This window comes from Zea mays, chromosome 3 (genome assembly GCF_902167145.1).
Source record: "Zea mays cultivar B73 chromosome 3, Zm-B73-REFERENCE-NAM-5.0, whole genome shotgun sequence".
In the NCBI taxonomy this organism is placed as follows: Eukaryota; Viridiplantae; Streptophyta; class Magnoliopsida; order Poales; family Poaceae; genus Zea; species Zea mays.
In genome coordinates this window covers 226957699-226971337 of record NC_050098.1, presented here as the reverse complement: position 1 = coordinate 226971337, position 13639 = coordinate 226957699, and the positions used below count along the sequence as shown (strand labels likewise).

Genomic DNA, 13639 nt, shown 5'->3' with positions numbered 1-13639 from the left:
CGGACTAGCACAACAAGTGCGAAAAAACCAAAACCTACCGCAAAGACTGTCCGCGCAGAAGACACCTAAGGGTGGAACCGGACTAGCACAACAAAGGCAGAAACGACAACATCAAACCGTCCGTGCCAAGACCAACTATAATCACACCAGCACAGCACAACAAAACAACCCAGACAAAGTACATAACGCCTTCGCACACATATACAAGCGAGGGCACTCAACTTCATCATTCAAGCCTCTACACATACAGGCGAGGGCACCACACTCTACATCGGCTCAACCTTAGAAATAATTCCCATCTCCCTATAATTAAATAACATTATCCTAAGCTCCTCACCCGCAAAAAGACTTCGCAGTTCCCCTTCACCTGTATTCACGGCGGCCGGCAAAGACAACAGTTCCTGCCGGCCAGTCCCACTCACACGAAGCCGAGCCCCCTCCGCCCCACTAACTCTACGCTTCGCAACCGCCCTTCATCGTCGTCGCCCGGTGCTAGGACCTGGCACATCTCCTGCGTCCGCGACGTGCGGCGAAGCCTCCGCCGCAGCCACATCCAAGGCCGCAAAGTAGTCCAAGTCCTCCTCTGACGACTCCTCAGTCCACTCAACCGAGCTCCCAGAGTTAGCACAATCAAAAAACTCAGATGCAGACCCACCACATTCATTACCATCTTCCGCGGTCGAAGCCGCCAAAAATTTAGTAGTAGCGGTTGTGTGCGCAGGCCCAAAATCTTGAACCTGCGCAGCAACCAAAATTCAGTAACATGTACAAATTTCCCCAACCCTCTACACCCACTACGCCACCTGCGACGGCCCTGACGTTGCGGGAGCCTCCGCCGTTGGCTCCGCCGTTGCTTCCGCTGTAATCTCCGCCGCCACCGCTGCGGGATCTTCAGCACTCGGCGCAGCAGCTGCGGAGGCATCAGGTGCGCCTTCGGCGACCTCTAGGGGCAGGCCTTCGCCGGCCGCAGCAGATGCGGGGGCACCCGACGCGTCTCCCCCAGTCTCCGGGGTCGGCTCCAGGGCGAACCCAGGCACGGCCTCCGCCGGGGTCGGCTCCGGGTCAGACAGCATGCTGTTCAACGCCCCGAAGTCGTCGACCCTCTCGCCACGCGCCGCCTAAGACAAAAACACACAAAACTCATCAAACACACACACAGCCTACATCCAACAAACACCAAACATACGAAAACGTTACCTGAGCCCTCGCCGTCTTGGCCCGCTCTCTGACCACCTCGCGACCATGTGGACCCCACAGCCGGTCGAAGATAGCTCCGGCGGATTCCTTCACTGCGGGGTCCTCAACCTTAAAGATATCTTGCTCAAAATCTTCTTCGACTTGGTCGAAGACCTCGAAGTGCCGGCACCCTTCCCGGGAGAGCGCATTCATCGCCCCCTCGCAGGTGACCAGGGAGGCATACGCCATAAACCCCTCCACGACAGTGGGGAGTGCCTGCAACTCCTCCTGCACCCACTCCAGGCAGCGAAGTCCGGGCTCTCGGTCCGGCACTTCGAAATCACCGGTCCCCGCGCCCAGCCCGCGGTATGTATCTACAAGCAGTTGGTGCGTCCGCTCCGCCTCCGCGCGTGACGCGGCCTCGGCCCTCTCCACGCGGCTCTCCAGGGTGGTGAGCCGCTCCTGCAGCTGCTTGGCGCGCTCCCTGGCAAGATTGCCCTCCGCCCATGCCAGGTTGGCCTCCGTCTGCGCAGCCTGCGCCTTGGCAAGAGCCTCGTTGGTCTCCCTCCTTTCCCCCGCCAGCTGGCGCCGGAGGGCAGCCTTCTCTCCCTCCAGTGTGGCCACCTTGTCCGCCAGCTTGCGACACTTGCTGTCGGCGGCCGATTTCTCACGGACGGCGTCAGCATGTTGTGTCCGAAGTCTCTCGACTTCGGCAGCCACAACCGCCGTGAGGGCCCCCGACGCAGTGCGGCTGGCGAAGTCAGCCACCTGCAGAGCAATCGTAAGACCGCGACCCCAACAGGCCAAAAAAAAAGGACGAAGTCCAGCTCAGCGGACCTGACTTAGCGCCTCCGTCACCTCCTTCAGCCGGCGGGACGCAGCGCTCGCCTCATCCATAACAACTGCGAGGGTCGTCACCTCGCCTCCGGCGCTAAGAGCCCCGCCCTTCGCCTTCGGCACTGCGGCAGCCGTCGTGGTCGCCGCGGCGGGCACAACCATAGCAAGTTGGCCTTCGCCCGACCCTGCGACGTACCAACGAATAATTAATTAAAATATATATATATATAAATAAATAAATAGAGTCAACGACTTACCACCGAGATAGTCCTCCACACTAATGTCGGTGGCGAAGTCGGCGACACGTTTGCCCGACAACGGCAACGCTCGGGCCGCCTTCGCCACCTCCGCCACTCCGCTGGACGGCGGCACCGCCTTCGCCGACTTCGGGCCTCCGGCGCCTGTCGTTGCCTCCGGCGCCTTGCTAGATGCAGGGACGCCCGACATCGCCGCTAGCGGCGGCCGGCCTCCGCCGGGGGCCGCAGCCTTTGCAGCCCCCCGCTGCCTCTTCGGCCTGGCTTCAACGAGCCTGACAGCCGCCTGGCGCTTCTGAGCCGCTCCCTGGCGATCCTTGTCCATCACTGCTGACACAACAACAGCAATATTCCGCCCGTAAGGAAAAACCCTCCATTCACGAACCATGCGAGATGTAAAAAAGTCCTCGCCAGCCGCGCGGGGGATAGGAACGTTCCTAGGCCAACAACCCCCGGTAACCCTCAGCATCCGAGCCGAAGACTCCCGGAGCTCGGGCGAAGACATCCTTTCCCCCGGGGTCGCGCACGTCCTCATCAACTCTCTAGCAAAACCATCAGAAACCCCAAGTCCTCCCATAGCAGTACCTAATTTTCTCTTTTTAGAGGATGGGGCGGCCGCCGGCGCAGGGTCGTCTCCAGTCTCCACCGCCGGTTTCTTCCCGCGGCGGTCCACATCGTCTTGACCAGGGTAGTCGTCATATGGCAATTGATTTAATTCAAAAACCCTGTTCAAACAGTCATTTGACCCGCGGATATCCCAGCTGCGCTGGCCCTCTGTCCTCGGCACGTAACGTCCAACGAGCCGCACCGCCGCATCCTCCGCCTCACGCACAAAGGCGGCCGGATCGCGGTTTTGCAGATTCAGGGCGAAGGCGGGACTCCGCACCACTCTTCCGCCATGGAAAGGCATCTGGCGAGGGCACACTTCGCCCAACGCCCAGCCATGCGCCAAGGGCCATACCCCGTACGCCACAAATTCTTCAACCAAGTCGCGCCCACTGCTCAGGCCGGCGGCGCACCGAAGGGCCCCTTCGTCCACATCCTCCTCCGCCACTTCGAAGGGCAGGTACGCTGAGTAAAAATGAGAGCACATTTCGGACACGGGAAGCCCCTCATGGCCTTCGACGGCGCCCTCAGCAACGTAAAACCAAAATTCATTCCAGTTGCCCCACTTGTTGCGGGCGCAAGGCACCAACTCGACTACCTGCATCGTGGTTTTGCCGGTCTTCGGCGTGAATGTGCAGGACCCAAACTGAGCAACTTCGTCTCCAATCATCCTCTTCTGCCAGTGCAAACAATAATACTTCGCAAAAACTTCGACCGATGGCTGTCCGTCGTATGAAGTCGTCGCCCAGACATACTTCGACAGAGCCACTATGGCATTCGATGTCAGCTGATGTATTTGAACGTTGAACTTGCGCAGGACTTCGCCAACAAATTGGTGCGCAGGCAAGCGGAGTCCGGCGGCGAAGAACGCCTCGAAAACAACCAACTCGCCCTCCGGCTCGGGGACTTCCTCCGTCCCCGGGACTCGAGCAACTCCGCCGCCGAAGTAACCCAACCGCTGCATATCTTGCACGCGGACCGACGACATCCGCGATACGCCAAAATCAACAGAATCGCCGGCGCGCAACTCCTCCGCCATTAAACTACTCAGCGTCTCTTCAGACGAGGCGGCGGCCGGCGGCGAGGGAACGGCCGGCGGTGTAGCGGCAGCGGAAGAAGACGAGGACGACATCGCTATGTACCGTCGGCGGCGGCGGGCGGTCTGCTTCACTCGAGCCAGATCTCCGGCGAACAAGAGCACGGCGGGGCGACGAGCAGCAAGACGGCGGAAAGGGCGGCCAGGGTTTTCGCGGAGCGCGGAAGGTGAAGTTCAAAAAGCGCCGACCCCCGCCCCCTTTTATAGGCAGGGCGCGGCGCTTCGGGAAACCTGCAATCCAACAGTACGCCGTCAATCAACGGTCATATCAAAAACCCCCGCGGAACCACTTCGAGCGAGGGCAGCGTCTCCGCCATCTAGCGACGTCTTCGGCACCAGGTGACTTTGTCGAACTGGTCCCTCGAAGGGCAAATGTTGGGGCGAAGGCGAAGGCGCCACCCTTCGCTCGAAGCCTTCGCTGCAGCAGCTGAGCTAACACAGACAAAGCAGGCAGGGACACCCTTCGCATGTACCGCGCCAGACGAAGACCGGCGACGAAGGGCATCCCACTGTGCGGCCTCGTCCAGCTCAGAGGCCCACGTGCGATCCGGCCCATCGTAACGGGCCCCGCGTGGCCGCTGTGCGTTACGGGCCTAATTTGTAAAAGCATCCCTGTAATTACGGTCTGTAACCCCGCTTTATGGGAATATTCTGGGGATAACCTAGGTAGCTGAGGGCACATGCGTCCTTAGCTCAAGGCGCTGCGCGCTCAGGTACCTATAAATACCCCCGCACAGTGCCCGTGAGAGGCCAGATGAACAGTTCTTTTGCCATCACGTGCTAAAACCCTGTTTGTGCTAACATTCCCCCCACTGTTGGATCGACTTGTGCCCGTGTGCAAGTTCCAACAGTACTTCTACTATTTCTCTTTGTCGTTCTGTGCTACTACCAGCCATCTATTTGTCGTTCTACTCCCCTTAACATATAACTGTTAGGTGGTAACCAATCAGACGCGTCCATTTCAAGGTTTTCCTTAGTTTCCATTGAAATTTATCTATTACCACGGTTATCTGCTAACCAAACTATGAAGTCCTGCATATAATGGTCAGAGGCTATGGCATTTATCTTATAGTACAGGTCTACAGGAAATAGACACCGAAGCAGCTCCTATGTTCCATTGAAGAAAGAAGACAATTCAATTTTGAATGATAAGAAAAATACCAAGGTATATCGTGTAACCCATCCTTGAATTTCAGATTGCCTTTATTTGTCATGAATATTATTTTCCTTGTTTTCATGTTTGAGCCAGATTCAGCTTGGGATACAAAGGATTTGGTCTTAGCCACCTGAGATTGTATGAACTATTATGGTGGCGTCGACTGTGGATATTAGCTGGTAATTTAAATTGTATGAACTATTTAATAATTAGAAAGCTATATCTATCTATCAAGGGCAAATTAAATTGTTAGCTGATATGGGAAAAATTCCAGCCAAAGAAACTAGGTAGTGACTTAATGTAGTACCACATTGTCCAAATGGTCTTGCATATTGTTTTTGTTATCGTTAGTAATTAGTGGATTGTGAGCCTAACCAAACATTAGTAAACCTATTAATGTAGTATATTTCAACCCAAAGTCATCTTCTGGTTGCTCTCATTTTTGAATATGTGCTGACCATTTTATTCTCATCATAATATATACTTTTGAACATTAACAACTTATTTGCGAGTGCTGTTTTATTGATACCAATTGTATGGGTATAGTTCAGCAAAGCGTTCTGCCCTACACTTTGATGCTTATAAATCTTTTTGCCTCCTCTATCCTCTAGATTGATGGAAAAGCTGCTTTGCTAGGATTTGTGCGGGCCCCATGGACAATTGCAACTTACATTGTTGAAGGGGGGATGACCAACACATACACAAATATAAAGAACATGTGCCATACAGCTCCCGATGTCTTGAGGTGTCTTCTATCTCATCTTGCAGAAGCGATATCTGACTATATCATTTACCAAGTTAACTCCGGGGCCTAGTGTATACAGATATTTGATTCATGGGGTGGACAACTTCCACCTCATGTGTGGGAGCAGTGGTCAAAACCATATATCAAAAAGGTGACTTCCTTACTTTTCTTGCTTTCATGTATTACCAACTTCATGATTGGCGGTGCTGCTATGTATCTGCACTGTCTTATAGAACAACATTGATGGCTCCCACTAAATGCTCTAAAGGTCAGTATCTCCTAAGAGATACCCTTGTTCTTATACCGAAATGATTCTCATATGATTAATTGCATTAACCCCCTACAATTTCTGGTACCGCATTGCAAGAATTGTTATGGTTATGACCACAAGTTCCTTATAACCACGAAAGTGAAATTTAGAGAGAGAAAACCAATCTCTCAAAATAATCAGTAGCTGGTGCTTACATCAGCAGCATGTTCTCAGTGCACATGGATTTGGAATTTTTTATACTGTATGTTACTGTAATTTGGTTTGCATATCTTCAAGACTGCAACTAGCACAGTGTATAAAACTGCTTTACTTGGTCATAATGGTAACTTCCACAACTTTGGTGTATTTAGAGAGAGTGCCCAGAATTTCATCTTGACCTTGAAAAATGTGCAAAATATCATATAGCTTGTAGACTATTATTTAGAGCTCAATTAAAAGATTTCATGCAAGGTTTTGATTTACTGATTCTGTTCATTAAGCTTTTATATTTCTTCGACAGATTGTGAATAGGATTAAGAAAGAGTGCCCTCATGTACCCCTTATGTTGTATATAAATGGAAATGGAGGTTTACTTGAGCGCATGAAGGACACAAGAGTTGATGTTATTGGCCTTGACTGGACAGTGGACATGGCTGATGGAAGGAAGCGCCTTGGTAATGGAATCAGTGTACAAGGGAATGTGGATCCAGCATTTCTGTTCTCACCATTACCAGTACTGACTGATGAAATTCGTAGGTTAGTTAAGACTAAAAAATTCATTTAATTTATGTTATTTTGGGTTTTTGGTTAATGCTCATGTGCAATTCATTAATGAGATAACATAAAACGCTGCCTGAGTAGTATACATCTTCATGTTGGGTATGATTGGTTGCCTGCACTATGATAAACCTGCATTACACTCTATGCAGTGTAACCCCTGTATGACTTCATTGCAATGAGGTGTGTTTAGTTTGCTTGCATATCCCTTTTTCATTGTAGGAGGTTGTATTTGGTTGCTTGCATTGAGTTGGACGTAGTCACTTCTTTGTTACTGTGGTAGGCCTAAACTCCATCACTCTTCTTCAACCTCCATCTCGCTCATCCTTTCTGCCGTTCCAGGTCATATGACATTAACATCATTGTCACCTCCGTCCCCAAAATCCAAAGCGACAGGCCTTCCTTTCTCCTGCTCTCTCTGCTCCTCCTACTAATCACAAATCGTCTCCTTGGAAAACAATTCATCTTCTCATGGCCAGCAGTCAGCCCAAATTTGACACTTGTTCAATTGACTGAAGCTGCAATTGAGTTCCTTCTCAGCGTTATTTGAATCCCCAATCTGTGTATTTCTTTCCAATTCGCCTTCTCACGGCCTAGAGATGGATTAAAATAATATTGATTCCCTACTCCGCACTTTTTCGGCTTGGATATATGATCCTGATAGAGAAGGTATGCCCCACAAATAATAGTTGTATCGCATTGAGCCTCATGATAGGCTTATGCACCACCAGTCAGTTCCGTCATGTATTTGTATTACACCGTCATAATTCACAACAATGATCTCAATAGTGATCAATCTTTGATCGTTAAGCTCAGCTGTACAGTTTGCAAAGCTCATCTCATTTCTGATTCAAACATTCAGTTGTGTACCAAAATATCCCTTGTGTATTCAGGGAAAAGATTGTGAACTAATCACCAAATTACTAATGGATATTGGTCCTTAGGTCTATTGAGCTACACTGAAGAACAGGGAATAAATGATTACGTCACACGATCTTAGGGTGTCGCTGTATCTTTCTGCATGTTTTCAGTAATATCGTGAAACATGTATAGCATCATTAAGCCTTACTGTTTGTTTTATGTTGCATGGGGGTGGTAATGGTTGGTGCACAAGCATAAATGGGCTTTACCTCCAGTCATTACATTCCAATTTCCTTTTTAGGATTAGTTGCTATGAACTGCTAATGATTTTTTTGGTCTCTTACTGCCTGCTCTGCAGGGTTGTGAAAGCAGCTGGTACAAAAGGTCATATACTTAACTTGGGCCACGGTGTACTTCAGAAAACACCCGAAGAAGCTGTAGCACATTTCTTTGATGTCACAAGGAGCTTGAGATATGACACCCATTTCCAAGGTTCTGTTGCTGAAGAATTGCAGCCTGTTGCTTGATTCGTAGTGTTGTCTGCATTCTACCTTTTTAAGACATACTCATTATTGAAGCCTGGATATGTCCTGTGGAGATATCGGCAGCAAATTAAATGTAATTTTATTCATTGTTTATCTGTTAGTTTTATTCATTGTTTATCTGTTCCATTATTCATGTGACTGAAGAAGAGATGCATGATGCATGCAACCTGGTTTCGTAGGAGAGCCAGGCTACAGGCACAGTCCGCTTCAGCGGCGCCTGTGGCTGTTCAAATCAGAGCTGCTATAATTCCTGTGAAACCGTCCAGTCTCGACCTGTGTTTACATCCTAATGATTGCTGACTGTGTGTGTTGCAGATTGTTTTTGAGAATACATTGATGCAGCATCATGTTGCTCTTCCACCAGGTTTTATGAGGAAAATAAGTTACATCGCATCCATCAGAGTTCACTGCATACTCTCATTAATGTAGATCACTACGATTTGAAGATGTACATGGTGTATAATAGACATTCTCTATGTATTGTTTCGTTTTCATGATGTACCGGTATAATTGTTTATTTATTGCCCCTGTTTGTTTGGGCTTTTTTCAGCTTCTGGCCACCAAAATCTGCTGCAGATCGCCAAACGCCCCAGCTTTTCAGCCAGCTTCTATAAGAATCGCTTTGGTAAAAACCGTCCAAAATCAACATGAACAAAAAATCGGTCGAATCGTTATGATAGTAGGAATCTGTTGCTTTCTAGATCCTGAACCCTTTAGACCACTTCATCTTCCTCCGCACGTAATCCACACAATACTCAGATTCTTCTCACAGCCAGATTCTCTCTACAGCCAGATTCTCAGAAAAGCTGGCCAGAAAAAAGTTGAACCAAACAGGCCCGTTGTTTCCTGTACTGGATTGTACTGGATAGGGCGCCCGAATGGGCGCCACCTGATCTAGTATGTTTGATAGTGTCTCCATTGTAGCTGGCGGCTCGCCTGTTTTTTCAGCTTTCTTAGCATGTAAGCAACGAATCGTAATGTGGCTTTAGCTTCAATACTGTCCTCCTCCTCCACCACCGCCGCCGACTGTCCTGACAGCTGCCGCCCTTTGCCTAGCTCGCCGTGCCTGCCGTCGAATCCATCGTTCTCGGCGTGCTCAAGCTACTGGTAGGCTCTGTGCGACTGTACCTGAACTTGTGGTGCGTGGGCGCGTGGCTTCTGAGAGTGTTCTGCTGGTGCTCCTGCGGGTGGTGTGCACTGTGTTGGGTTGCTGCGTGCAGCTCGCTGCTTGCTTCTCGGCAACTGAGGGCAGCCAAGGACAGAATAGAATATGGACAACAGAGCAAGGAGCCAAGGAGAGGAAGAGCGAAGGGGGACCATTTCATATCCTCCGTAATTTCGTGACCACACTCGAATGGTAACCTCTAATTAATCCTAGGTTCACGAGTTTCTTATGAGAGCCATCAGTAATTATGCTAATTTATTAAACGAATTTCTGGAAGCATTTGGTGCATACTTTCAGATTTTCCCTAAAACAGAAGTTGCGGATCTGGCTGATATCTTTCCAGTAGAGCTGGTTTCGCTCAGATTCAAATAGCAGTTTAGAAATAATGGTCAAAAACTCAAAATAATGCTGCTGTCCGGCTAGGTTTAGTTTGTACTAAAATCTAGTTGTCTTGTTTTGGCGTAGTCAGAGGCAGAAATCGTCCTGGCCACCCAAGGAAAAGTTGTAAGAAAATTTCCATAGATACCCAAGATATATTAGTTGCTACATTTAGTTAAAGCAGATTAAGATAAGGGTAGAACAGTGAACAACACTGGTTTTAGCGTTTTTTCGATAATGTCTGAATTTACTTAGTGTTTCATGAAGAGATTAATTCAAGGAATTCTGAAACAGACGCGATTGTTGTTGACTAGTTCTTAAGTGTAGTTTTTTGTCCACGGGTTTCGGAGCTGTCGAAGGCATGATGCTGTGTTCTCATCAAGGTTAAGACTAGTGCATTGTGAACTTGGGTTACGACATTGCATGCTGGTTGTGGTTTGATTATGTTCTTCCATCGTTCCGATAGGAAATAGGAATTTTTGGTGTGTATGCTTTTCTACATTGTGTTTGCTTTGGTTCCTATTTCCTATCTAATGGATGCGTGTATGCTTTTCTAGTTCCATATTGTGTTTGCTGAATATTTTTGCTCACCCTTGTTTTTTTTTTCTTGGTGTTTTTCTTGTTTTTATGTAGGAAATGTAGATGACACAAATAGGAATTGGGAGAAGCATCTTTTATTTGAGCACATTTACTATCTAACACTTAATTAGATTTTAGTTTGGTTATTAGACTTATTAATGATAGTTGAACTGGTTGTTTGGTTCTTAAAATTGAGGCAATCTTGTGGAGGTGTTTCTACTTTCATTATGTTTCAGTGATGGTCATTTTTTATTACTATGCTACTCCGATGCTTACTATGTCAGATTGCTCAAGGATGTTCCATTTACAAAACAGACTTCCAAAAAAATTCAATAATTCTCAGTCTTTGTTTTGTGTTTCATGTACATTCCATGTTTATGGAAACCTGGGGTGTACACCATGATACAAGTTGGCATGAGCACTGGTTTCTGATATTCTGATAAATATTTTGCACACAAAATGCTTTATGTAATTATGTTTGTATGCAATAATAGATTATATAAAGATGTAATCATGTAGCAGATCTATTGCACTGGTGCCCTTCCGTAAAGCTAATGCAGTCAGTATTTGCATATACACAGTGTTGAGGAAACTATATGCACTGCTTGAAACCTACAAAGATGGCAACATTGTTGCAACTATGGAATGATTGGGAACTACAGGCCTTGGTGCTTCTAAGTTTCATATTGCAAGTCTTCCTCTTCTTCTCTGGTGGTCTCCGACGGCATAGCACCAATGGAGGCCTGCGGCTTCTTATTTGGTTGGCGTATTTGATGGCTGACTTTGTTGCAGTTTACACCCTTGGCCAGTTATCCCGTCAAAAGACAGATGCGACTAGACTTGGAGAACCTCACCAGCTCACGTTCTTGTGGACGCCTTTCCTTCTCATTCATCTTGGTGGGCAGGACACGGTAACTGCGTTTTCTGTCGAAGATAATGAGCTGTGGCTCAGACACCTGCTCAATTTACTGACCCAAGTTGGTCTGGCCTTGTATGTGTTCTGGAAGTCAGCAGCACACAGTTGGTTTCTAGCCTCAGCCATCTTTGCCTTTGTTGCTGGAATTATCAAGTATGGAGAGAGGATATGGGCACTCAAGTCTGCGAGCCAGAAAGCCCTCAGGAGCTCCACCAAGTCAGTAATAGATCAATTTCCTGAGCTGGAAGAAGATGAACAAGAGTTAGGATACTTTACCATGGTCAAGTTTGCTCTTTCTACCTCACCGGGTGTCAGAAACGTATTCGTTGGACGCAAACTCGAACAGATGGAGGTAGACATACAGGCCGCATTTACTGGCAGCCAAATGGGGAAAAACATACAAGGTGCATTTATCTGCTTAAGCATCTATAACGAAAACCAAAATGGTGAGCTTGTTTTCAAGGTTATAGAGATTGAGCAGGGAATCATGTACGAGAACCTCTACACTAAGGCAATGGTGCTCCGTACATGGGCTGGCGCCATGCTTCGGTGTGTCACGCTCATCTCCCTTGTGGTTGCTTTTGCACTCTTTGTCGCAGATAACAAGCGGTGGCATCGTCACAGCAGAATCGATGTAGCGGTAACTCTTACACTAGTCACAGGAGCATTCTGCCTGGAAATCTGTGCCGTCGTTGTTATGGTTTTGGCGTCACCGTGGACATGGGCTATCCTCAGGTCCTGCAAGTGCCGCAAGCTCTCCCGTGCTGCATGGTGTATTTTCAAGAGTGTAAGGCCGGAGTCTAGGCCGTTATGGTCGAACTCGATGGGGCAGTACAATTTCATCAGCTCCTGCTTCTCTGACAGTGTGGTTGGAAAGTTGATGAGTCTCGTTGGTGCCAAGCAGCTCTGGAGGAACTTCCTGCACACCAAGTACGTGGATGTCAAACCAGATATGAAGAAGCTCCTGTTTGAAGACCAGTGCTTCCAAGCGGTTTTTGGTACAAGCATATCGCCAGGCCTTTGCGCGAATCCAACATCAGGAGTCGGTTCAGCATTGGATATTATGCTGCGTAAACCGTTCGAGGAGGCCATCCTGTCTCTACATATCTACACAGACATATTCCTTTACCGTTGCAAGAACCCCACGGGTGCTACCAGCTGTGAGTACACAGATGAGAAGCGGCTACTGATGCACAGGTGCAGGACGCTATCCGAGTACGTTTGCTACCTGTTGGTCGTCCATCCTGAGATGCTGCCAGTGAGTGGCAGTGTCACTGACGTACTCCAGAAAGCTTCGGATACCGTGGCCACAGCCAGCCAGCCAGGTCTACGGCTCCAACCAAGAATAAACTTCTGGAGAAGCTGGCAGCGCACGGTGACCGTAATCGCCTAGACGATCCTGTGCTTGCAGCTGCGTCTCTTTTCCGAGGGCTTGCGGAAGAAGCCGTGCACTCTCACGAATCGCTGCAGGTTCTTGTGCGTGCATGGATGGGGATCCTCCTCTACGCCGCCGGCAAATCTCGTGGAGACGTGCACGCGCGGCAGCTCAATAAGGGCGGTGAGTTGCTCACCTTTCTCTGGTTGCATTTGGCGCATAACGGCCATGGAGATCTGGGTAGCTTCCAGATTGAACTCGTTCGACTGAGTGCCGTAAATGAGGGAGGACGTAAAATTTTTGTTTGGGGTTATCAGCGTCCTTGGTGAAGGATAACCTTGTCTATCCTTACTCATCCCATTGTTCTTTCTCGACAAGGTATTTATATTGTCCGATGCATGTTGTGCTATGCTAGAAAACATGATATTATGGCTCCTGAGATGATTTTCATTTTCGGGTTCTCCACATATTTAAACAGAAGCCGTATCAAACACTGTAGCAGCTTATTAGTTCTGCTGATTTTCAGAATGAGTCAAGAAGCAGAAGCAGAAGCAGTTTTTTCAACTACCAGTAGTTGTGCCACACTGTCTAGGTTGGGCTCATATAAACTAGATAATATAGTGGTCTATACGTCTTTATAGTTTTTATTTGAATTAGTGGCTTATTTCTTACCCCCTCCATCCCAAAATTATAATTCCTTTGACTTTTCAAGCCACATTTAACTTTTTCCAAAAAATCTTTACTACTATTAAGACGGTAAGGGGTAGGCTGTCATTCCTGGTTCTGTCATTCTCATTCTCATTCCTCCCACACCTGTGGTATTTCTCATCTGTGTAATCTGTGTTGTGATTCCCATTCCTCCCGTTGCCATTCCCATTCCCGCATGTGATGCGCCGCTGTGGCATGTGGGTCCCACAGCCGTG

At 48.4% G+C, this 13639-nt stretch overlaps 2 protein-coding genes across 7 annotated transcripts; both read left to right on the top strand.

Moving 5' to 3' along the window:
• Window positions 1-5571: 5571 nt before the first annotated feature.
• Window positions 5572-8420, top strand: LOC103652600 (uroporphyrinogen decarboxylase 1, chloroplastic). Of its 3 annotated transcripts, none has more exons than XM_020551192.1 (3): window positions 5572-6021; window positions 6641-6876; window positions 8117-8420. In XM_020551192.1, the coding sequence occupies exons 2-3, from the start codon at window positions 6683-6685 to the stop codon at window positions 8283-8285; spliced, it is 363 nt and encodes a 120-aa protein (XP_020406781.1). In that variant the 5' UTR covers window positions 5572-6021; window positions 6641-6682; the 3' UTR covers window positions 8286-8420. The 3 variants fall into 3 exon arrangements, with proteins under 3 accessions (XP_020406781.1, XP_035822402.1, XP_020406782.1); XM_020551193.1 differs by lacking the exon at window positions 5572-6021 and adding an exon at window positions 6040-6138; XM_035966509.1 differs by having other exon boundaries at window positions 5572-6876.
• An 804-nt stretch (window positions 8421-9224) lies between these two features.
• Window positions 9225-13222, top strand: LOC103651539 (uncharacterized). 4 transcript variants are annotated; one of them, XM_020550574.3, is made up of 2 exons: window positions 9225-9410; window positions 11007-13222. In XM_020550574.3, the coding sequence occupies exon 2, from the start codon at window positions 11022-11024 to the stop codon at window positions 12732-12734; it is 1713 nt and encodes a 570-aa protein (XP_020406163.1). In that variant the 5' UTR covers window positions 9225-9410; window positions 11007-11021; the 3' UTR covers window positions 12735-13222. The 4 variants fall into 4 exon arrangements, with proteins under 4 accessions (XP_020406163.1, XP_020406162.1, XP_020406160.1 ...); XM_020550573.3 differs by having other exon boundaries at window positions 10480-13222; XM_020550571.3 differs by having other exon boundaries at window positions 9225-9660.
• Window positions 13223-13639: the final 417 nt, after the last annotated feature.

Excerpts from the sequence above, each read along its gene's own strand:
- LOC103652600 (XM_020551192.1), top strand. The coding sequence starts at position 6,683 with ATGTTGTATATAAATGGAAATGGAGGTTTACTTGAGCGCATGAAGGAC. Across the intron at positions 6,877-8,116 it reads CTGACTGATGAAATTCGTAG|GGTTGTGAAAGCAGCTGGTA; the intron begins GTTAGTTAAGAC and ends CCTGCTCTGCAG.
- LOC103651539 (XM_020550574.3), top strand. The coding sequence starts at position 11,022 with ATGCACTGCTTGAAACCTACAAAGATGGCAACATTGTTGCAACTATGG.